Below are 24,313 nucleotides of genomic sequence, written 5' to 3'. Positions count from 1 at the left end.
GCCTGCCCCTTGATTACTGCCTTGAATACGGCTTCATCATTTTCTTGATCAGGAACACTGCTTCATCTTTTATGTACAGTCTTAATAACAAACCAAATTCTAAGACTTCCATTCATAACCTCAAAGAAGAGTTATCGCTTCTCCGGTTAGGGCCGTCGCTGGGCTGGTGTAAAATATAATAAGGGAGACTCACCTAAATCTTGGCGCTGGGCTTCACCTAACTCCATGCTGGCCATGGGTGTAGCTGGGGAAAAAGGTTTGATATATGGGTGTTGGCAATGACACATGAGAATTCCTGTTTTTGGCAAGTATTCAGGTCTGTTGAAAATCTGAGTGCAGAGTTTTGTTCAGCAGATGGCATTTATTTACAAGGAAGGGCTTGTCATTGAAAGAGATTCCCACGGACACTCCCAATGGAAATTGCTTCAAGGAAAGACCGCTCCCTTTGGGTTTGGTTCACTGGTGAGGCCATAAAACAGACGCAAGTGAGCGAGCTTGACTGCGTAGACTGAGAACTGCGCTGACAAGGACCATTGCAGAAATTGACGATTTTTCTGATTTGAACTGACAAACCTGGTGCTCCAAACCAAGAAGTCACTTCAGGTAAGTCAAGGACAGAGGCGTTGCTGGGGAGTTGCTGAGGGGGGTACAACCCTGTGTCGAAGCTCAGGAGCTACAACCAAAAGGCTAGCGAGCCCCTAGTCCCGACAGCGTCGCACTGGATCTTTTCCAGACCTAGCAACACCCTATGTCATGGAGCAGCTCTTACCGCTTAGCACTTTTGTGACCCGGCATTAAATTCTACTCCTTTGGATGCCAATACAGTTCCCCGCCTCAGCTGCTTCACTCTGGGGAGTTAAGGAGACGGTCGTTGACCAGCAACGTACGAAAGCACATTGGGTAGCGTGTCCTTGATCCACTCATGCGCTTGACCACCTTTTGTCTGTCTCGACAGGTTCTACGATGTTACATAGACTAGATAGTCTACAATTTGGTCCACCTGAATTCAGCCTATTTTTTGGTATGGTGCTCCCGTCCATGTCCCCCATTTAACCACCGCCACTTCCTCCCCCTACTCCTCTACCCATACACACACACATATATATATACATATATATATAGAGAGAGAGAGAGAGAGAGAGAGAGAGAGACAGAGAGACAGAGAGAGAGAGAGAGATGTATTTGGTCGAATCACCTAAAATGAGTCGATCAAATTGCAGACGATAGTCTGCGATACATGGGCAAATGTCTTGACGTATTAATGTATCTACATTGTAGCCAGTGCCGGCCCGTGGCATGGGCCTTCTGTGCGGTGGCACGGGGCCCCGAGGGCATATGACTCATGCAGTTTCGATCAGAATGAATGCGCAGCCTGCAAGCGACATAAGAGTGCAGTTTCACAGTTGAATGCATCACAGCCTGTTGTGAAATCTCCTAAAACATCACAGGTCCCTGCTGTCTCATCTCGGAGTGCGTCAGAGCCCCCTGCTATCACACCCCCCTCTATTCAGGAAGAAACAATGCACAGGCAGTCCAAGGTTAACAATCAATTCCGAAGGTAAACCAAGTGTCAAACTATATCATTAGTACTTCATTCACAGAAAGTTAAGAATGCCCGTGAAGTGCAGTTGCTCCCTTCAAAATAGGCACACATATTTAAGCAAAAAGTAGAGCAAAGTGCAAGCTGTTCTCTCAAGCCCTCGGACATCTGGGACTTTCTCTATTAAGTTCATAGCAGAGACCACGTTAAGGTGCAACTAATGACAACCCGGCTCTCTCCAAACTCACCCATAATATCCCCAGAAATACGCTGCAGAAATGGTGCAATAAATACAGTTTTGCTGCAAAATGTGCTTACTGATGCTGCAAAATGTTCAATTTCATGCCACAATATCAAGTAGGGTTTTTGTTTTGTTCTCTTACTGAGATGGTGTGGACGTCATCACACGGTTATTGTGCTGTGGTTATACTCCCCCGGTTGCCAAGGTGCATTATTTGTTTTAATGAGAAATAATATTGCTTTAGATGTGGTAGGCTTAACAGTGTAGGTCCGTGTGATGCTTTGCGATGTGGGTATTCATGTTGTGTGTCAGCGCTGACCACACATTAGATAAGAGGATATTATGGTTTAGCAGTGAACGTATTGTTTAATTGTGCATGTTGGGCCTCATTAGGAGTACCGTGGTGTGGTAAATAATGGTGGTGAAGCAGTGGTGACTCTGTGACCACTGCATTACCGCACCGCTGTACTACAAGTTTGGTGGTTAGGTGGGGGATTTTGTTTCGTATGACGGCACTACATGTGAGAAATTAACAGGGGCCCCAAACTTACTTTTCGCCTGGGGCCCCACAAGTCCCAGGGCCCTCTTCCTTATCCTGTCGGTGCTGTTTTGAACTTTAATTTTTAAGGTGACATACATTTTCGCTTGCACATTCTCGCCTCCTCTCTGCTAGGATTGGTATAATTTGGAGGCCACCTGCACTCCAGCGGCTGCCAGAAGCTCGGAATCGCTTCGTTATCACTGCCATATTCTGACTTGGCCCCCCCAGAGGTGCCCTGAAGATTCGCCATCATGCCTAGACTGGTAGGAGGCTACACTGAGGACCGAGAAGCCACCCCTGAGGTCCAAGCCATCGCGGATCAGGTAACACGTCAGATACCATGGTGCACGTCTGTGATGGCATCCTCAAAGGCACGTGCCATGCACAGGGTAGGGCCTGACGGGCCACGGGCACTCAGCAGCGCAGTGTGGGAATGTACAGATGTTCATCGGGCCCAACTACATAAGCTTCAGGATACACTTCATGGACAATCCTGGCCACGCCTCTGCAAAACTTGGCTTGGAAGTTTGCCAAATCTGTGCCAGTATTTAGACTCACGGGTACTTTCGACCCTGCCTGTTTTTACCCACCGTTTCTGTAGCAACTGCACTGCACTCATTATCATAAGAAAAGTCAAGAGTGTAGGTATTGCGGCCCTGATCCTTTCCAGTTTTCTGACTCTGTGGCCATTCGTTCGTAAAAAGTCTCACTGGGGCCAAAAAATCGAAGTCAAAGAATAGGGCTACGCTCAGGATGCAACCATGTTCTCAAGTTATTATTAGAAAACATTGCAACAGTATATTGTTCTGCTTTTGTGCCTACGTAACAAAATGTTTTGTAATATTGAACATTTGTAAAAACACCTGCCGCTTAATTACAGAAGAGGCAGAAAGACGAAAAAGTGTCTATTGTTGACAAGTGTTTTGGCCTCATCACGAGTTTGGAGGCAGCCATGGTGCTATTAGCGCCATGGCTGCCTCCAAAATTGTGTGAGGGTCCGGGTTCTGTGAATGAGGAATTACCGGGTCATTCCAACCTTGGAGGACCCGGTAATTCATCTTCCTCATTCAGAAAACCAATCCCCATTCCCATTGAGCCCGTATAGGGCTCAATGGGAATGGGGATGGAGATAATAACGGGCCTGTTATTAGCTCCTTGATCCCCTCGCGGGATCCGGAAAGGACGTCTGTTGCCAGACATCTGTTCCGGGTCCTGCAAAGGGAACCTCGTAATAGGGCGGAATGGGTTTACCGGCACCAGCACCATTACCAGTGCCGTAATGAGGCCCTGTCGTTAATGCCGCCACTTCTGTTCCATTCACTGGGTTCAATAGTTTGCCCAAACCGCCTGCGCCACTCCCGCTCTATGGGTTTGGCCATTGCTAAAGAGCTGAGCAAGCCCCAACTAGTTCTTGTGCAAGATCCTTACGATGAAACATGTCAATTTCACAAAAATGGAGAATTGCCAGTTCGCCCCTTGTGGAAGAAGGGTGTGTCCCGCACAGCAGGGACGGCATTTAGGGGTAGCACTGGTGACCCCTAAGGTCTCCCTTGCTACCCCTGTGGTCTCCCTTGGTAACCCTAAAAAAAAAGAAAACACTTTTTTTTGTTTTTTTAAATTTTTTTACAAATTGAAGGTCAGTGGCCAATGCCATGTGGCTCTTTGTTTCTAGAGTGGTTGGCTTACTTGTTCAGGCTTCTTAAAAAAGACAGGGGGTTCCACAAGTGTAACACTTTGAACAGTGACCCTAAATAAGAAAGAATAGGAATAACAAATAATTGGTCTTTCTGGAATTCTATACAATAATTGCTAGACTCATTAAAGGTTTATTTCAGGCACACTTCAGGGGGTGAGTCACTGACAGTCTGTTCTTAAACACCTCAAATTCACAATGCAGACAAAATCCTCCAAAAAGCATTTAGAGTAGAATAAGCATCCATTTCGGACTATGTGCCTCATTACGAGTTTGGAGGCAGCCATGGTGCTATGAGCACCATGGCTGCCTCCAAACCGGGCTCCATTACCGGGTTCCTGCAATGGGGACTTACCGGGTCATCCGACATAGGAGGACCCAGTAAGTCCTCCTTGCAGGAACCATTCCCCATTCCCATTTCAGCCCCCATAGGGCTCAATGGGAATGGGGAGGGAAGTAAAAACGGGCACATTACAAGTGTCCCGTTGTTACCTCCCTCTTCCCCTCGCGGGACCTGGAAAAGACGTCTGGTTTTACCAGACGTCTGATCCGGGTCCCGCAAAGGGAACCTCGTAATCAGCCCTGACGAAATGAAGGGGGCCGGTTCCGTACCGGCCCCCTTCATTCCATCAGCCCCAGGGTCGTAATGAGGCCCTATGTATTGTGCTTTTCGCACGTTGCAGTAATAGCATGTTTTTTTCACCAGATACATACGTTGATCCATTCTTGTATGAAACGTATATCATGTTACAGTGATATTGTAACCATATTTTTCATAGTTTACTTCGAAAAAATGCTATGTGATGCCACTTCCTGTTTTGTCAAGGGGTAAACGGTCATGTTCCATCGCTTCTCGTGATGTCACTTTGGGGTGGAGGCAAATGACATCACTTCCTGTGTTGTCATCAGAGGTGAAGGGTCATGTGATGTCACTTCCGCTACCCCCAGCATTTTGGTTAAATGACGTCCCTGTCGTGCAGTGAACGCAAATGGACATGCAAGGGAGTGCCTTCATTGCAATGGGAGAAAATCTGCATTCAGAAGTGAATGCTCTCTCATTTATTTTATCTATTTATTTTTCACTACAGGTTTTTTAAATGCAGAAATTGATAATACCATTGCGCTGCCATCAGCCGGTGTTCTATGGTGCACGGTTTGAGCCTTCTTTGTGAAGCTTGTCGGATCACGTTCGTAGACTGCTTTATTAGTTTTGGCTACTAAGTGGCGCCGTCAGCACTGCCTATAAGACAAAACTTTTGCCATGGAAGTGAAGCTAGGAGAGAGTTGGGATGTGAAGAGGAACACACAGCCTGTGGTGTTGTGTGGCTTTCTACCTGCCCCTTCCCAGTCAAAACAACGCCCCCACTCGCCAGATTCTCTATGAGCTGGCTCTTTGCTTCAGTGTTATTTCTTTTTACATTTTCTTTACACTTTTTTTGTTGTTGGAACAATGCCGAACAATACAAAACAAATATCAGTTCGTCCATTAAATAGAAGGTTTCCAATGAAATTTGATTAGGCTCGGTAGGATAGCTCAGGGGCAATGCGCTCGCCTTGGAAGCAAGACCACGCAGAGCAACACAGGTTCGATCCCCGATCCCCCCTTATAAACCTCTGGATATTAAGCGTGTTATAAATAACCCAATATAAAATGTAAAAACTGTCTGAACTAATGAACACACTCAATACCCATAGCCTACAGAGGAGCGTTTCACAGATCAGAACAAAAATAATTTTATGGGAATAACTCATCACTTTAGGAATATTAAAAAGGAAAGCACAAACTTCAAATCAAATAGATATTTTAAGATCTGATACGATGTGTTCGGAGAAAAGGAAGATGTTGACCGGCATCGTTCACCCAGCACCCCCTAAATGAATCCTAAAGATCATATATATATATTTCCAAACAAAGGGGGGTGAGAGGCACACTCTGGTTCCCAGCTCAATCCGCCTCCCACAGTCCAGCTGATGTTCTCCTCCAAGCGCTTTCGTGCCTCTCGCACTCATCAGGGAGGCAGTCTGTTCAGGTGTTGCTGTTTAGTACAAGATTGTGACCTCAGGGAATTCTGGTAGCTGTAGTCCATGAAGGCAGCCAGGAGCCAACTGTTCTTCCCATTACACAGTGGACCCATGTGCGGATGCACGGATTGAGGTTGAACGATGATCCACGTTGGGGTTGTGGCAGGGAGAGTGGTACATTGTTGCACATGTGGTGGGATTGTTGCAGGTTTAGTGATTTTTGGGGGCGGTGTTGGACAGGTTGGAAGTGGTTTTAAATATGACGTTTCCTAGGTCACATCCTCAGGTGGTTTTGTTATCGACTAGTGGGAGGTGTGTGATTGCCCGAACATTTGGGTGTTGGATCACACTCATTTCTGAATTTTGAACCAAACAGAGAAAATAGCATATAGTGGGGGTGTGCTAGGAGTCGCAGATGGATTTTGTTTTTAGGGTGCTGCATCCAACTTACTAGACCCAGTTGGGTACAGGCTGGGGTATCATCTATCAACGATCATCTCTTTATATATATAGCAATGTGCAGCTGTAGGGTGACCCCAAAAATCTGGAAATGCAAAGCACACATGAGGTTAATTGTTTTAATAATTCTTAAGCAGTCTTCTGAAAAGTAATATCTTTATTGCAGCTGCAACCAAGTGTACTTTGAGCCTCTTGATTTTGATCTAGAAGCATCATGAATTCCCTTGCATCTATTCTAGTCCAGTTAAAAACAAGCAGTGGCAAAGCCAACACTTTAGGCTCTTATATAGACACTTGCCAGGCACTGCCATAATATATCCAGGTGGTGACGCCATTTTCCAGCTGTTGCCATCTTATGGCCAGGTAATACCGTTATGGCGGTGCCTCTTAAATGCCTATGCCATGCCCACACCAAAGGCAACACCATTGGCTTTTCCAATGCTTGTTTTCATTCTGAAAAAACTGCAAGAGTACCACTTTCCTTGATTGCTACTACCCTTTTAGTAACCGTGCCACCCCACTTAAGGGTGGCATTGCATATAATACCGGAATGTTGCTGGCATACTGCACTCTCCCCCAGGGTTAGGATGCTATATATTGGGGTCGGAAGTAGATGGTAGGTTTGGGTGAGGTAATATTGGTTGGTGAGAGGTGGACTGGTGGGTGCAAGGGAGCTAACTTAAGATTTTTCCGGCGGGTGCTGGTGGACTTTTACCGGGGGGTGCCTGGGCCCCCGGATCACCCGCTTACTCGCCACCCCTGGCCAGCGGTCTCCTACACATTTTACAGGGTGGGGGGGAGCAGTAAAAATGTGCAGAAGAAATGGTCAGTGAAACATTTGTCACTAAACATGCATGGAACCCCTCAACGGAGCAAAACGAAAAGGTGATGGCTGGAAGGTTTTGAATAAATCATAACCACGGGCATAGCTCTGGGCAACCCCCAAACCATCGTTTTTCAGCCTGCCAACCCATTACAGAAGGGGAAAAACCATATGCAAATCAGCCTTGGTCCTAACCCAAAAGGGGCAGTCCAGCGTGAACTGCTAGGTCACATCCCTTCTGCACGAGAACACACGCATCCCCAGACATGTTTCAGCCTTGTTGGGTGTCATCAGTGAGGAGTAGCTTGGGTATCTAGGCGCGGCGACTCGTGACCCATGTTAGGGCAAACCCGTCCCACTCAGGATGACTTTAGAAAAACAAAAAGGTGATGGAAGGTTTGGAATAAATCAAAATCTGGTTGAGACTCCCCTGCGACTGAGGCTGGTGACTGAGGCTGGTAGAGAGACTCCCAGAACCCCCCTGTTTTGCATATTAAAAAGTAACTTTGGGTCGCACCGTAGGTTACTAGGGTAATCCAGACGTGGACCCCTTGCTCACTGTTCTCAGAGAGGCACAGCTCCACCTCACTGATGAGGCCCAGCCAGGCCGAAACACGTGTCTGGGGTTGCTGTTGGTACTCTTGTTCAGGAGAGAATTGCCTAGCATTTCTGTGGTGGACTGCCCTTGGGCTGAGGGAACAAAACACTGATATGTTGTAGACATTTCTAATCTGTGAAAGGGATAGTGAAATAAAAATTCTGGTTGAGACTCCCCCGCGACTGAGGCCGGTAGAGAGACTCCCAGAACCCTCCTGTTTTGCACCCCTAAATAGGAGCCTGCATGTCATATTGTCCCATATATAAGAGAATAATGGTGCAAGCTAACATATGAAAAGATACATGAACTGGTTAGATATGTATGCATGGGATTAATAAAGTGCAGATCTCTGTCCATCTGGAGAGCAATGAGACGCTGCCTAGGGATAGGGTCGAGGTAAAGTGGCAGGGTACCGGGGATATAGCCATTAGGAGTGGGAGGTGTCAGGGCTTGGCGATCAGTGGCCGAGAAGGTGTTCCTTGAAGAGATTTGCCTTTCACTCTTTCCTGAATTGCAGGAGAGATGGGGCCAGCCTGATGTGGGTCTGGGAAGATGCCCAATAGGCTTTCTTACTATTTACCTGCTTCATGGGACTGGTGCACATCCTCCATTAGCATTCACTGCCTGACCTTCACTCCCAAGGATTCATGCATGGCAAACCCCCTCGCCTGCCTTTTAGGGAAAACTCCCTGATTCTTAACCAAAATTTTGAGATTTCTCCCTCCTTCAAGATCCCTCACTTCACTGAAAGATAATGGACAAATATTGCTTCACCTCATCCTGTCCCAAAATCCCTGTCTTGCATGTTCTCAAATCTTTCCATGTATGCAGATAAGATGAAGCGCTGGCCACGAGGGTCGCAGGTCTGTGTAAAGCGCAGTCACAGGTCTTCAGAAAGGAGGCATTAAGGACATCTTCACATAGACAGTGCAGTGCAATTCCCACAGCAGCAGGGGGAGTATGGTAGCAAAGAGGGCCAGACTACATCCCACTTCCCCGTCTACTATAGGTATTGCAAGCGTGAGACCCTGTGAACCTCTTAATCCTGGTATCACTACATATTATCCCCACCAAATATATCGCTGTATATATGGTTGTTTGGAACGGCCATACGCAATATTTTTGGGTAGGATCATTTTTGGGGTTTTTGGGAGCAGGGGTTGCGGGGGTGTCCCCCGCAGGTTCCATGCCTTAATATCGCCGCAAAAATATGGCAATATTTTTGTATGCCGATATTTTTGCGGGGATATTAACACATGGAACCTTAACCCTTGCCTAATGACCACCTCTGCCTTCACTCAATCCTCACCATGCACTTGCTTGCCCCACAATCTACTCTACATCCTGCCTCATACCTACCCTTGCCTAAGGACCACCTCACTCTGGAAGCCTAGGTGACTCCTGGATCGACAGCAGAGTCTCTGCACTTCTGTCAACTCAACCTATCTGGCTCTTGGAGGCAGCTTGTCGCGAAGGAAAGAGAGGCCCAATTCTGGAGCAGACACCACCCACTGGTAGTCACAGTCCATCTCCTCGCTAGCTCATACACCCTTCATGTAATTGAGTCTTGCAGAGGGACCTGTACCAATCTACAGCGAAAATACACGGTTTCTTCCCCTGCCGGGATTGGACGTGCTCAATGTGGCCACCGCCGCGGGGGCGACGCATGATAGATCTTTCTTCTCCACCCCAGCCAATGCACACACGTCCCAATAGCCTTTACATTGATGCTCAGTGCCTTCCTCCCCTCTATTAGAGCGCTTGATCTTTACAAGACTGGGGCGGCGGGCGGTTAAGGCCCAAGACCTGATCTTGCACCCTAAGGGGCCTGTGAAGAGCCCATCCACTCTAAGGCCGTGTTGCAACCATTGGGCTAAATTCAACCACTCCATTTGATCACAAAAGCGGGACGCTGCCATTTCGGGAAAGTTCCTGGCTTTGTGTAGTCGGGAGGCTCCGGAACACTTGCACGCGACTCCCTTACTGGCCAGACCATCATTACCTCTTGCCAAGGTCTCTAGACCGCCGCTTCATCTTTCATTCCAAAGGGATTTTGATTGGGAATGGCTTTGAATGTTTCTCAGTATCGGCCCTTATCCTCTCCTGGGAGTAATGTAGAACCTCGTTGCCCATCATTTCCTCCAGCCGCCAGATCTCTCTGTACCCTATGCTGTCACCGTGCATGCCCGTTCACCCCCAGGGACTAGCGCAACGAATCAGCAAAGGGCAGCTTATGTTCTGGCCATGCAGGAAATGACCCACCCTCTCGGAGGATTTGCAGCATAGGGTTGCGCTGGTTCTACTAACATGTGTGCCCGGGACCCGTGTTAGTCGCCCTGGGGGCAACACTCTCTGGCAAGAACGTTTTGGGAAGCAGAGACTCTGTGGACCCTGCTCGCAGTGGCTTGCGCTAAAAGGCTAATATTGAAGGCGGGGAAAGTGCCGGCAAGGCCGCATGTTCAGATGTGGCTTGCTGACTGGCCAAAGGGTCATCAATTCAGGAAGGATATGGAGAAAGGCTTGAAGAGATTAGGTCAACCTTCACAGCCCTGCACGAAGGATAATGGTGTCTAGTCTGTGTGCAATATTCATAAAGGTACATGTAAGTGTGATCCATCCGGGAAAACACTTTGCCCTGTCCCTAGCAGCGCCCTGCCGCCCCCCACACTCCCCACTCTATGCCCTTTCCTCCCCCTGCCTTGCCACCCATGATCCTCTAGTAACTACCTGGGGGCTCCCATCTTGGCTTTCTAATCAATCGCTGTGTACTTCTCCCTATAACTTGGAAAGCGCTCCTTTGCCTTCCGAACTAGGTCCGCACCCAATAAAAACCCTAAGATTATAATTCCCACGCCCCCTCTATATCTTTCTTTCCCCCGCTTTCACTATGCAGTGCCATGCTTTCACTATGCAGTTCCCCGCTTTCACTGTGCAGTGCCATGCTTTCACTATGCAGAATTTCACTTTCACTATGCAAAGCCCTGCTTTCACTGTGCAGTGCCATGCTTTCACTATGCAGTGTCCCGCTTTCACTGTGCAGTGCCATGCTTTCACTATGCAGAATTTCACTTTCACTATGCAAAGCCCTGCTTTCACTGTGCAGTGCCATGCTTTCACTATGCAGTGTCCTGCTTTCACTATGCAGTGCCATGCAGTGTCCTGCTTTCGCTATGCAGTGCCAAGCTTTCACTATGCAGTGCCCTGCTTTCACTGTGCAGTGCCCTGCTTTCACTATGCAGAATTCTGCTTTCACTATGTAGTGCCCCGCTTTCACTGTGCAGTGCCATGCTTTCACTATGCAGAATTCCGCTTTCACTATGCAGTGCCCTGCTTTCACTGTGCAGTGCCATGCTTTCACTATGCAGTGTCCCGCTTTCACTATGCAGTGCCATGCAGTGCCATGCAATGCCCCGCTTTCGCTATGCAGTGCCACGCTTTCACTGTGCAGTGCCCCGCTTTCACTGTGCAGTGCCAAGCTTTCACTATGCAGTGCCCTGCTTTCACTGTGCAGTGCCCCGCTTTCACTATGCAGTGCCCCGCTTTCACTGTGCAGTGCCCTGCTTTCACTATGCAGTGCTCTGCTTTCACTATGCAGTGCCCCGCTTTCACTATGCAGTGCCAAGCTTTCACTATGCAGTGCCCCGCTTTCACTATGCAGTGTTCTGTCGATTGCTTAGAAATGCATTTAATTCCTTGAGATTTTGATAAGTCTCCTATTCATGTGTAATACGCTTGCAATCCATTCTGATTCACGAAAGAAGAACGGCAACAGGAACTTTGGGATAAATGCAGAGTTGTTACCCTTAGTTGTCTCCCAGAAAGGAGAAGTAGATTCTGTCTGTCCTACTTTTTTTGGACTCTAGTCATCAATTCGGGTATCTATGTCCAACCTTCAGTAATCTCTCTATTTAACTTTACCATACACCATTTTCTTACACCTCGCTTTACACCCTTCCATGTCCTCCCGGGGCTCAAGGGAAGCTTGTCTAACAGGAATGGGTGCAGTACCAGCTGGCGGGGAGGTACCGGTGCTGCTGCGACATGACACATACAACAGTTCGGCTTGGGTCCTGGATGCCAGAATTGTGTCCTCTTTCCATGTCCAGTTCACTCTCCTATCGGGCAAAGGGCTCGGGCAGGAAATAGGTCTGGTTTCCTGTCTCTGCACCTGTCCCCTGTCTCCTCTCCAGCCTGTTCCTGAACCCCCAGAAAACCCCACAGAGGCGTGCCAGCCGTGGTAGAGAATTGGCAGAACCATGAAACATTTGGGGCCTCTTGGCTTCAGACTGCCCTCTGTGAGCGGAGTGGTGGCACAGAGCTGAGAGTAGGGTGGGGGATTTAGAAAGAGCAGTGGCCAGGCCCCAGGCCCACCCTGCTGTTGCAGGTGACCAGCTCTTGCCCGCAGGTTGCCATTAGAGGAGGAGGGAGGGGGAGCTCTTTGGTGCCAACACCAGCTTCAGATATGAAATCAGTACAAGGCTGGCACTTACAAGCATTGCCAGATGGAATGCCAACGAGAGAGCATGCGTCTTAACACCCCGTCTCTCTGTCTCTCTGACTCTCTCTCGGTTTCCTTTACCTGTATAAATGTCCGTTAGGTGGCGCTTGTGCCACCAAATTTGCCAAACCAAAAATGTAGTGCAGTAAAACAAAGGTAAAAGTAAAGCCCATGAGTGGAGAAGGTTGCCTCCCATGACATGGAGGCACCTGGGAACCCTGCTTGTACTTGAAAAATGTGCATAGTTGACATAGTCTCCTCTCCTCCTTAAAATTATCTCACCGTCTTTGGTACTTTCGTCAACATCTTGATTGACAGCCCATCTCAAGATGTAAATTTGATTGTAGCGCCTTAATGAGTTAGAACGACCAGCATCATAACATCCATTTGTTAACTGTACTAAAAGTTGAAAGTGCAACCTTTTCTGGCACAGGTGTAGACTTAGACCATATACTATAGCGGGCATCGCCTACCTCCTAAAACCTCTCCTAAGATGGCGCCTGGGACGGCACGATTGCTGTAATAATGCCTTACTTATTTACTGTTTATTAATAGTATGCACACAGCAGATAAGGCTTTACATATACACACAAATTCATACATCAATCAGTACACATCAATTACAATAATCTAAAATCAGGTTCACATGATGAAACTTAACTATTTAAAATCTAATATACCAATTGACAATTCTTTTAAAATAGATAAAACCACACCATAAAGTGTCATCATAAGGTCAATCAGATTCATGGCATTCCCCTTTAATAAGCTTTCCCGTATTGCACTTAAATCACCATTGTTCTGAGAGGTATTATCTGATAAGAAGTGTTTTAGCCGCATAGAACACAGACTAATCAATGCCTTACTATGCATGCCAATGCGCATGCGCGTGACCCTGAGCATTTCACGGCCTGGTGTGGTCATCAGCCAGAGGCCTGCAAACTCGGGAGGGGAGCGATTAGAAAGCGCGAGTTAAGCAGCGCAGCATACAAACATCACGGCAAGACGAAGCGGACATAGCCTAACACTGAGCATTGCTTTTAGCCGTCCGGTCTCGGGTCTTACCCATTGAGCTCACGTGGTTATCTTTCTTCATGCGTGCGTATGTCCATATACACGCATGTGGATCCCAACAACATGGCAACCATATACAACTAAGCATTTATGTATGGACTAGCATGCTTCCTGCATACTAAATTAAGCTCCAACTGCGTTAAGCCTCTATCTAACAGGGCAATAGGAAGACCAGGCATCTTTGCATGTAACAATGGACCTTCTTCGAATGATAATAACAACTGGATCACATAGACCTACTTGCAGCGGTCCTTGCCACATTTTAAATCAAACCTTACGCTAACACAGAGAGATACCATAATGGAAGGCTCAAGTCACTGGACTCTTTACCTGTACTGAGTGCATATCTAGCCCGGATTCCTTGTAGATACCGTATGATGTAATCAACACCCTATTCCGTTACTGGCACAATGGTTCAAGCACACTGTACTTTATTCTTCCCAGGTGTACAGTAACGCCACCATTCTGTGTGACCACATGCACTGTATACAGCTGCCACTCTGCACCAAAGTCAGTTCAAAGTCCTATGAGTATTCTCAAATTATATCTGTATATGCTCCAAATGTGATATCAATAGCCCGTCAGTAACAACTGACACAATGCTAGTTAAACATACCTAGCATTGAAAATGTTTCCTTGTCTATTTACGGGGTCAGTCTGTATGTCTCCGAGGTGAGACTGTTCCACTTTTACATCTGAATGTTGGACACAGAATATGAGAGTTCTACATTTTTGTAGCCATACTGTAGCAGATTTACCTTGCAAGCGTATTATGAAGACAGTCCTGAAGAAGGCTGCACTAACAACCTAGGCCACCGGTACCGGTTGACACATGTGTGGAGACGGCAGTAAGGCTTCTGGCACAAAGGCAAACTAAGAAATCCTAGTATCTAGTCCCAAGATAGTTTTAGTCTTGTAATCAGAGACAACTTTTTAATCAGGGATCTTTTGCCTTCATTAATGGCCAATGAAGCGATAATTTTGCCCTAATACTGGTTGGTAACTGTCTCTGCCCCATATTTGTATTTCTTCAGTAACAGGTGCTCCCCATCTGATTAGCACCACGAATAGCGCAGAAAACACCAATGCCTGGGCCACCAGCCAATCAAGCACCAACAAATGAAAGAAAAATGAGTTGAAATACTAATAAATTGCTTTCGTCTTATTCTATCCACTATTAGGTAGGCGGCACACCAGCCTAATACAGTGCTGTTTGGTGATGGGCCCAGGCATTCTCGCTGTTCCCTGTAGAACATATTGCATATCAGTAGCACTTTCTATAGTGTGATAGGGAAGCACCAGCCTCATTCTCCCTCATCCCTTGAGACATAGACAATCACTCACAAACATCACACATGCTTGTTGAGTACAATTGATTTTAGGGTTTGCCTGCGCTCCCCATTTTTTCGTTTTACTGCATAGTGCTTGGGCACAATCCGCTAATACCTGTTAAACAACCCACATCCCACGTGTATTTTCTATTGCAAAGTTTCTGTAACCTGGCCTCAGCATCAGGCCTTTGCCACAGCTGTAGGTAGGGTCCACGTTTCCGGTGATGCCTGGTATGATGTGCCAGTCAGCTTCACCCAAGTTCTTCCCGCATGTGGTATTGCGCCCCCTTAATAGGAGCACTCTGGAGAGCGATGGTCAGGCCAGAGACGGCAAGCAAGCTGTGCCTCACCTCATTCCCGATTCTGCAACTGTACCGTAATATCCTTTCTATCTGCCTAGCGATTCATTCCATGCAGGTGGGGATGACATTACCTCTTATGCTTCATGTTTCAAGCCTTCATTGGAGCTCATTACAAGGTTGGAGGTAGCCATGCCTGTAAACCAGCAAGGCTACCTTAAAACGAGCAAGAAAGTCCGGCACCCGTGAATGGGCAATTACCGGGGTATTCCGGCCCTGCCGGACCCGGTAATTGCCCTTATTAGGCAGAATCCTGTGCAGTTCCCTTAAAGGAGTACTACAGAAGATTAGGACTACAGGTCAGAGCAAAAAATCCCCTTTAGTATCAGTCTGTACCACAAAGATTTAGTTGGTAGCTGTGGCTGAGCAGTCAGATTTATCTCAAGAGGGAGATGAGCAGTATTCAGGGTTTACACAATAGGCCTTAAGTACTATGGCACAAGGAAACACTGACCAAAGCTTTGTATTTAATAAGAATATATATTTATTTTACACACTTCTAGTTAAACACATTTATCACAAGTATTAAGCAAGTTAAATTCAGTCAAAGAAAGTATACACAACTCCCTAGTTAAATTGTAGACACGTTTGAGCAAGAGTGAAAACTGAGCAAAACGGCACAGTGAAAACCAAACACAAATGGCATGCTGACAATTTCTCACAAGGGAGGGAAAGCACAAGTTATACAGAAAAATCTTCTTACACACCCTAGCAACACTTCCCATCAGTTTGTGAACAAGTTTAGGCAAGGCAGTACTTTAGCATAAAGAATACTGAAATGAAAACCAAGCTAAATGGCACTTCACAGGTTATAAAAGTGGGAAGGAAAAGGTGGTTATAAGAAGTAGGTGCACCAACACAGTTCTAGTTGAGAAGTAATCTAGAGAAGGCAGTTCTAACAAATTTAGCCAGAGTCAATAGGCCTGTGCCAGAGTCAGTGGTACAGGGCAAGGACCCAGGAGCAAAATGTTCTTGTAGCTGCAGTGAAGTCTTTGGTTAACAAATTGTAAAGGTGGATGCAGAAGGTGAAAGACAATGTTAAGAGAGAGGGGCGGCCAACCCAACAGGTAGGTAAATGATTTAAAACACCTTTAGCACTACCACGCAAAAAGAGCGGCCTGGCGGAACAATGTACCTTATAAACAAAGAAGTGGCTCCGGCGGTGGCGGCTGTTCCTGGTAGTTCCTGCAGTTTGGGGGATCCAGCAGAGGAAGAGAGACTCTCGTCCTGGAGGAAGGTTCGAGTTACTGCACTACCCAGGGATGAAGCCAGTCGCGGTGCTGCCCGACGAATAAAAGGTACGCTCCTTTAATTCGTTGTCCGGGTGGACTGGTGCCTGGACATCCGGTCTCCAAGTACAGGGTACTGGCGATTCGACCAAGGCAGGTCCGGGAAGGCGATTGGCAAACTGGTTGACCCTTTCAGCTCAAGGGAAGAAGGCTCTTTCAGATGAAGATATTCTCTCGTTGTGTGGAGAAAAGTGGTGAGACGTTGTAGCAGGGCTTCACCGGTGGTTCAGTCGTTGCAGAGGTCTTTGGCTTCTCTCCTTTCCGGCTTCTTAGTTCCAGTGGCAATGTCTTGCTCTTCCAGTCCTCAGGACCCTGCTTTTATGCAAAATGATCCCCATTCAAACAGCCTAGCTGTCACTCACACAGTGGAGTGGTCATCTTGGCGGGAGACCCTCCAGCCTATCAGGATAGAGTGCGACATGGGTTGCTGAGGAAACCCTGTCCAGGGGTCCTACTCCCCCTCCCACACAATGGACCCACCCCAGACTCAGTGGCGCCGAAAGGAGGGCTTCTTGGCAGAAGCCCGCCAAAAGGACGAACAAAGGATCCCCGACCTGGATTAGGAGTTTAGAGAAAGACACAAGAAAGAAGTTATATTAAAGTTCTGGCAAATAAAACCTACCGGAGTAAAGTTAATATTAAAATACACCGGCGGTATGTTAGAGGCTGTCAGAAAATGTGGTGGCCTCGAACAATGGGAAAATCCCATAGGAAAATATTTGCGGTCGAATATTTACGGTAGTGACCACAGCCAGAAACTTTTGAGAGAGGGACTGTACGGTACCCTCTCGAAGATGAACATAAGGGGAAAACTATTAACCCTTCCCAGTACCTCCATAGTAAGATGGGTTGTACTGGTTTAGTTCACAAAAATTGACTAGTAAAGTCAATGGGGACTTTACATGCCCTGGGAGACAGTAGTCAGTCCCAGGGTATGAAGTCTATGTTTGGGGGTCGCTACGAAACCCCTGTGTCACTGCACGGAGGGTGCTGTGTAACACATGTGAATAAAGATGGGTCCTATGGAGGTGAGAAAAACCCCATAGACATTAAACACAAAAAATAGCCTAGAACACACATAGCAAAAATGTCTAAGAGTGGGAAAAAGAGTCTCCCTCTTAGCAGGAGAAAAAAAAAACCCTTCAAATCCAGCAAAGCTGCTGGGGGACTCTATAGGTAAGGGAAATTAGCCATAGAATGAGAATTCTCTCTAACATCCCTTTCGAGGGTGCCGGTGCCAGTAGATTCCAGTTCCCATTCATTACCGTGCCAGTGTTACATGCTTGCTGTGCTCGCTGGTACCTTTAATTCCGTCAGGTCATACCTGGTAGAATGAAAGGCACCCACGCTCACAACTCTGTTTTATTTATTTTGTAAAGCGCTCAGAGCTAGTTTGGCGCTATCAGTGGCATCCAAGTTCATGCTTTAGTAGCAGCATGCCGCAACACCACACAGCACAACTCATGGGCCTCATTACGAGTTTGCCGGTCCGTATACATCAGGATGCACTTATTCTGGGTCAGAGACCAGCTGACTGGCACCAGCACTGCTCTCTGAAGTAAATCTCCAAGAGCTCTGGCAGAGAGTTATAGCTCTCTCGAGCGAGACCTAAAAAACGTTCTTTGATTTGTATATATCTTGCAAGGAGCCGATATAAAAGGAATTGTGTTTATCCGTCTGCTGAAGAAGCTGAGTCTAAGTGTTCTTCTACCTCTACTGGACAGAACCCTGGCATGGCCTGCGAAGGCAACATTTGGCCAGGACTTCGTTATTAATGGTTTGTAGAGAGGATCTGGGCCCTTCATGCGGATTAAGGTCTCTGTGTCAAGGTTCAGTGCAGTATGGGGTTGCCAACAGTATGGGCGCTTTGCGCGTTTTGCAATGGAGGCTATAGATACGAAAGTCATTCTCCTGGCAGAAATTGTGGAGGTCTGATCTTGTGGTCTTTGAGGAGCAGGCAGCTCCTTACTTGTTTCATGACTTTGTTGTTCTTGCTACCTCGTATTGTTTATATTGTTTAATGGAGAGAGCTGAATGCAATCTATTGCTGGTATTTTTTGTGAGGTGTAACATGTGGATTTTTGAAAATATTTTGGTGGTGACAAAATCAGTGGTTCCTTTTTTTGCTTTATAGGTAAAGGAGCAGGTGGAAAAGGAAACGGGGCAGAACTTCGAGACCTTTTGCGTTTTAAATTACAGAAGCCAGTTGGTCAACGGAACCAATTATCTCATGAAGGTAAAGTGTGATGACGTAAAGTCATCGGCACGGTTCTTGGATGGGTCTATCATTTCTGTCTTTCTATCCATCTGTGCCCCTCGGGGTGAAGCTGGAGGATCACCCGTGAATCAGTGGCTGGTGGGAATGGCAAAACTGGCTCCATGGTTGTTGGGACTGGTGATGTGGCGGGGCTTGTCATAGGCCGAGGTGGGGGTGACCTTGCATGTGCCAAAATTGCATTTTTAGGTCTAACTACTACCCTTTTTTTCCTGTTGGAATTGAGCATTCGCATGTCTGACCCTTTTTTAGCTTTAAACTACTTCTGCCTGTTCGCCACGCCTTTCGGAAAACATTATCATGTATGACTGGCCCTCCCTGTAGTTCACACCTGCAAATAATGACGGAAACATAGGTTTCCAGGCTCATAAGGTATGCCCAAGATGAGGCACATTGGTCAGTCCAGACTCACGCCACACATGTCAAATATGCCATTAGTTAGCTTGCAATGACCTAGGTGGGTGATTACGCCTCTGACTGACTTGGTGGTCGCTCTTAGGTCAATTGCAAATGTTAACTAGCCGCCGCCAGCTGCAGTGCCTTAAAAATGCGGCCGTCAGAGTTCTGACGCAGCCACCCACTCAGACCATGACGCATTGCTGCTGCCAGGTAACACTGGCTCCCAGCAAAGGGCCCCTTCTCAGAAGATGCTCGGGCACAAATGAAGGAATGTGCTACCTCATCCCACTTGGTCCTATTCACAAAGAGCCTCAGCATGTGTGCGTCAAAGTCGCGCGCTTTCTGATGCCCTTTACCGTCCTGCGCAACTGGTGGAAGTGGGTGCTTGGCATTTCACTGCACCAATGTGGGTCCTGGGAGCCAGTCATACATTAGCTTCACAGGCAAGTAGCTAGGGGTCCTGGACAGGCCATCATTGGCGCTGCGCAGAACCCACAAGTCACTGTCGCGACTTAGGTGAGCTGCGCATTTCTTGAGGTCACGGAATTAGAAAAAAACACATCTTCTGCCCTTTATGGTGCGCTGTTAATATAACGCACACTTGCCAACATGACCCATTCCAATGTGTAGGTGCTTAGCTAGTCTTGGTTTTTTCCTTGCATTCTAGGATTTGTAGTTCCACTTTTCCCATTATAAAACTTGGACTACAAGATCCCGAATGCATAGAAAAAACAGGTCTTGATACAAGTGAGGGGCTATTAAAACCCCAAAGACTTCCCGTCAGAGAACAGATGCACAAGCAAGAGGGGGAAAGACTGAAGACCTCAGCCCTGAGAAGAAGTTGAATTCCGTTTTGTGTTTTGCTGCCTGACGGACCTTCCCTATATTAACTCTTTTTTTTAAAACTTATAAATGCTGACTAGTCTGTGACCTGTCTAATTTGTTGACATGTAAACTGTGTTAACAATGTATTGTGTTTTTGCACATGTTATTCAAGTTACTTGTGTGAGACAGTGGCTTCTGTGTTGTGAATACAAAAAGGCAGTTTACAGAGATGTCTGGTTGCCTCTTGGAGGGTAAGACATTATCAAGCATTGGGGGTGCTGTAATGGTTTTACTCACTCCCTGATTTCGGGAATAAGAGGTGTTTAATATGAATGTTGAAAACAAGGAAAGGGGGTGTTTAAAAGAAAATGGAGACGAGCATGGGTACAGCTTTAGACTGAGGGGGCCACCACCGGGTGGTGACTCCTATATTTCCCTGGGTAGGTTGGTGTCTTTGAAGTGGCTGGAAATGGGCCTGGGATCTGCATCATGGGGCAGGGGGCGGTGCTTGCCCTTCAGGGTTACCCCAGGCACGTCCCCCAGCCTTCCATATTGAACTTCATCGCATACTCACGTCATAGCAGGTTTGAATGAGCACTCGTGCTAGGCTCCACTTCGAGTTGTTCCCAGTTTCTTTATTCAGCATCTGCTCTAGAGTATGCGCCTCATTACAATTTTGCCGGTCTGGAAACAACGGTGCCGGTAAGCGTACCGGCACCGTTGTTTCCGGACTGGCAAACAACAACTCTCCTCTCCTCTCATTCCGTGGTCCTCATTCCCATCGAACTCCATGGGAATGGGGACTTACAAAATTACTGGCACCTGACTTTCCAGCCAATGGGGCTGTAATACCCCGGTGTTACCAGGAAGTAAGGCGCCAGTAATTTATTTTCGAGTCTGGCGGTACTACCAGACTCGAAATGAGGCCCTATATGTTTCTTAAACTCTTCGTATATAATATTAAGCACTTTGTAGACCCTCCTGAGTGCGGTACACCCCATAGAACAGCTTATCTGAACCATGTTAGTCCTCTCTAGAGGGGCTCCCACACTTGTGCAAATAACGTTAACCATATCTCTCAACTCGCATACTTTCGGCGGATGTCACCCGGCAGGCAATTAATTCACTCACCCACAAGCCCTGTTCTGTCCACACATTTCAAAGGAATCTCTCCCGCCAAAAGCAAAATTGTCTGTGTTCAACCTCCCTGGGGACTACGGTTGAGAGATACGTCTTCAATTTTGATTTCAATGTTGGCATTCAGAGTTAGTATTACTCGACACTCTTAGCGTACATGCCAGCATGAAGGAACCCTGTCTTTAAAGCATATACTTGGGATACTGTGATAAACTGCTTTATTTCATAACTCCCAGGTTTCAGATAAACCAATGAACATGGCTGCTATAATACTTTGACCAACAATCAACATGGCAGCTATACCTTGAGCCACAATAGATTTCACTTACACATTTAGCTTTTTGTGGAACTTTTAGTCACCCATATGATGTGCTCATCACATGCAACTATTTCATTCTATTAATACATCTGTCTAATGATAATTCCATGTTACCCACAGGCAAAGTCACTAAAATGAGCCTTTGGCCATTTTCCTAACGCACAGGTATAAATGACTGTCCTAATATGTTTACTCATCATTCTGCATCCTCCCCTTTATATATTTAGACATTTATAGAGCGCACCAAGCCCGTAGGCAATTAGGCGCTAGTTACAGTAGGGGGGGAGAGAAGCGGGGGTAGGGGATGCCGTGGTAAATGTCAGTTGAAGTAGATTTTTAATTTCTGCCTGTAGATGCTGTAGGATGGATCATTGCGCAAGTGTGCGGGTAGCTCATTACAAATAGTGGCGGCCTGGACTGGGAAGCTGGAGCCACCTGATCTTTTCTAGTTGAATCTGGAGGTGACGAGACAGTGTTTGTAGGCAAATCTTAGAGGTCGTGTCGAGGAGTGTTCTGAGATTGCTTACAAAGTGGAGCTGTGCATTGTTGGCTAGGCAGCAGTGAGTGATGGAGAGGTTCGTGAAATCGACACCGTCTTTGACTGGGAGCCAATGGGCGGCTTTTCTTGCCTCTGAGATGTGTTCTCTCTTGCTGAGGTCTAAGGCCGCTCAGAGCTTTGTTCTGTACCGTTTAAACTGCTAACTCTCTGTTCTCTCCTCCTTTCCCTTCTTCCTTTTCCTATCTCCTCCCCTTACTTTCTGCTATGCACTTACTCTATCAGAATTGTCCCTGGACCTAGTATGATAGTAACCTCGTCTGTCTCCTCCTCCCTCCCCTTACTGGTTTTTCCTCCCCGACCCCCCTCCAGCACTATCTGAAATGTCGTCAGGCCTAGTATGATAGCCACTTGTTTTCTTCCTCCCCTCCCTTTCTGCACCCCTCTCCCTCACCTCTTGTTTTTTTCCGGCTCTACCAGAAATGTCGTCAGGCCTAGCACGGTAGTCGCCTGTCTGTTTCCATTTCCTTCCCACTCTCCCCCTCCCTTCCTGGTCTATGTCTTAGCTCTTGCACTATCTGACATGTCGTCAGGCTGAGTACGATAGTTAATTTCACATCCTTACTGTTCATGGACTGTAAGAATGTCATTGTTTTTTCCCTTGTTCCCTCCCTTGCCTTGAAGCGCTTTGAAACACATTGTGTATAGGCGCTATATAAATAAACTATCATATCATATCATAAAGCTTGCTCAGGTTTTGCTGGATGTGTTGCTGAGCAGAGTGTTACTGTAGTCTAGTTTTGAGCAGAGGAGGGCATGTGCTACTTCTAGCCGGTTCTTTGAAGTGAGGAAGGGTTTGCTGGCAGTGATGAATTTGGTGGCGTAACCTGATGTGGAGGTGATGTGATTGACCTGGCGAGTCATCTTTAGTGAGGAGTCCAAATATACTCCAAGGATTTTCGCAGACTTGGCCCTTGTGACCCTTATTTCAATACTTTGATGATCTAATTAAAAGTGAAGCTGAATCAAAGAGAAACAAAGCTACACTACAAGATGGCTACTCTGATGGCAAACAAGGCTCTTGAGACCCATTTCTCTTTCTTTGGTAGCTGAGGAGAGTCAAGCACGTGAAGTACAAATGGGGAGCGGTGGATATTTGGGAAGTGCAGTGTGGGAGGAGCTTAGAATGCAGGCTTGTATTTGCAGGTATAGCTTGTATTCTCATCTTTCTTATTGATCGAGGGTGAAGACCTGTGCAGATGCATAATGAGAGGTTAGTGCTTGACGTGGAATGAATTCCACCTGAGCCCCAATTAGCGTAGGCGTAGCTCTTCAGAAGGTGTAAAATGGCAAAAGCTTGAAGTTTTATGCCAGGGAAATGCACATCTTCCAACTTTTCTTTTTTTCCTTGCAGATCGGTACGGGCGGGGACTCTTATGTACACGCACGTGTGCATGTACCCTTTGCTAATTCTGAGGATTCAAAACCGACATTGACCGGAGTTCTGCCCTGTAAGAAAAAGGAGGATCAGCTTGAAATATTTTGAAGTGTGATCTCTGCTCCGCTCGCCCGGCATCCCATCAACCCCACCAGAAAATCCACAACTACTCACTCAAAGAATGAGCACAAAAATACTGACTTTCTTGTGGTTTTATGTTTGTATTTGAAAGAGCTAATAAAAAATGTATGTTTTACAAAGTCAAGGAACTCTGTGGAGCCGTCATTCCTGCTGACCGAGAGCCCTAAAAGAGCTGAGCCCCAGCTCTGTATTTACCTGGACCAATAGCCTCTTTTGTGTAAGATGGAAAGTGTATTTCCAAAGTGGTCTGACCGCTCTACACTCCCAGCTCATACGCAGGAGGGCTCCTCTTTCACCGCATCACGCCGAAACAAGCAATAGCCTTCGTCTAGACCAGCCACACCTCACCTTATCCCTCCATACCTTCCATAACGTTCTCGTTTTGATCTGAGGTATAGACTCCTGGGGTATCTTGCCCTGGCTAAAAGGACTTTAGCATCACCCCACCGCATCACGCCGAAACAAGCAATAGCCTTCGTCTAGATCAGCCACACCTCACCTTATCCCTCCATACCATCCATAACGTTCTCATTTTGATCTGAGGTATAGACTCCTGGGGTATCTTGCTCTGGCTAAAAGGACTTTAGCATCACCCCACCGCATTACGCCGAAACAAGCAATAGCCTTCGTCTAGACCAGCCACACCTCACCTTATCCCTCCATACCTTCCATAACGTTCTCATTTTGATCTGAGGTATAGACTCCTGGGGTATCTTTCTCTGGCTAAAAGGACTTTAGCATCACCCCTCCGCATCACGCCGAAACAAGCAATAGCCTTCGTCTAGACCAGCCACACCTCACCTTATCCCTCCATA

General features: G+C 46.9%; 1 protein-coding gene across 3 annotated transcripts; it reads left to right on the top strand.

Moving 5' to 3' along the window:
• Positions 1-444: 444 nt before the first annotated feature.
• Positions 445-23,622, top strand: LOC138526505 (leukocyte cysteine proteinase inhibitor 1-like). 3 transcript variants are annotated; one of them, XM_069637323.1, is made up of 4 exons: positions 446-603; positions 2,489-2,645; positions 18,603-18,704; positions 23,334-23,622. In XM_069637323.1, exons 2-4 carry the CDS (start codon positions 2,574-2,576, stop codon positions 23,463-23,465), a joined length of 306 nt encoding a protein of 101 aa, XP_069493424.1. In that variant the 5' UTR covers positions 446-603; positions 2,489-2,573; the 3' UTR covers positions 23,466-23,622. The 3 variants fall into 3 exon arrangements, 2 of the variants coding, with proteins under 2 accessions (XP_069493424.1, XP_069493423.1); XM_069637322.1 differs by having other exon boundaries at positions 448-603; positions 2,455-2,645; XR_011283592.1 differs by lacking the exon at positions 2,489-2,645 and having other exon boundaries at positions 445-603.
• Positions 23,623-24,313: the final 691 nt, after the last annotated feature.

The sequence above is a fragment of the Ambystoma mexicanum genome, chromosome 7p (genome assembly GCF_040938575.1).
Source record: "Ambystoma mexicanum isolate Mex_15411 chromosome 7p, UKY_AmexF1_1, whole genome shotgun sequence".
In the NCBI taxonomy this organism is placed as follows: Eukaryota; Metazoa; Chordata; class Amphibia; order Caudata; family Ambystomatidae; genus Ambystoma; species Ambystoma mexicanum.
The sequence above is the reverse complement of the archived record's forward strand: the minus strand, read 5'-3'. Positions and strand labels throughout refer to the sequence as shown.

Excerpts from the sequence above, each read along its gene's own strand:
- LOC138526505 (XM_069637323.1), top strand. The coding sequence starts at position 2,574 with ATGCCTAGACTGGTAGGAGGCTACACTGAGGACCGAGAAGCCACCCCT. Across the intron at positions 2,646-18,602 it reads TCCAAGCCATCGCGGATCAG|GTAAAGGAGCAGGTGGAAAA; the intron begins GTAACACGTCAG and ends TTTGCTTTATAG. Across the intron at positions 18,705-23,333 it reads GAACCAATTATCTCATGAAG|ATCGGTACGGGCGGGGACTC; the intron begins GTAAAGTGTGAT and ends TTTTCCTTGCAG.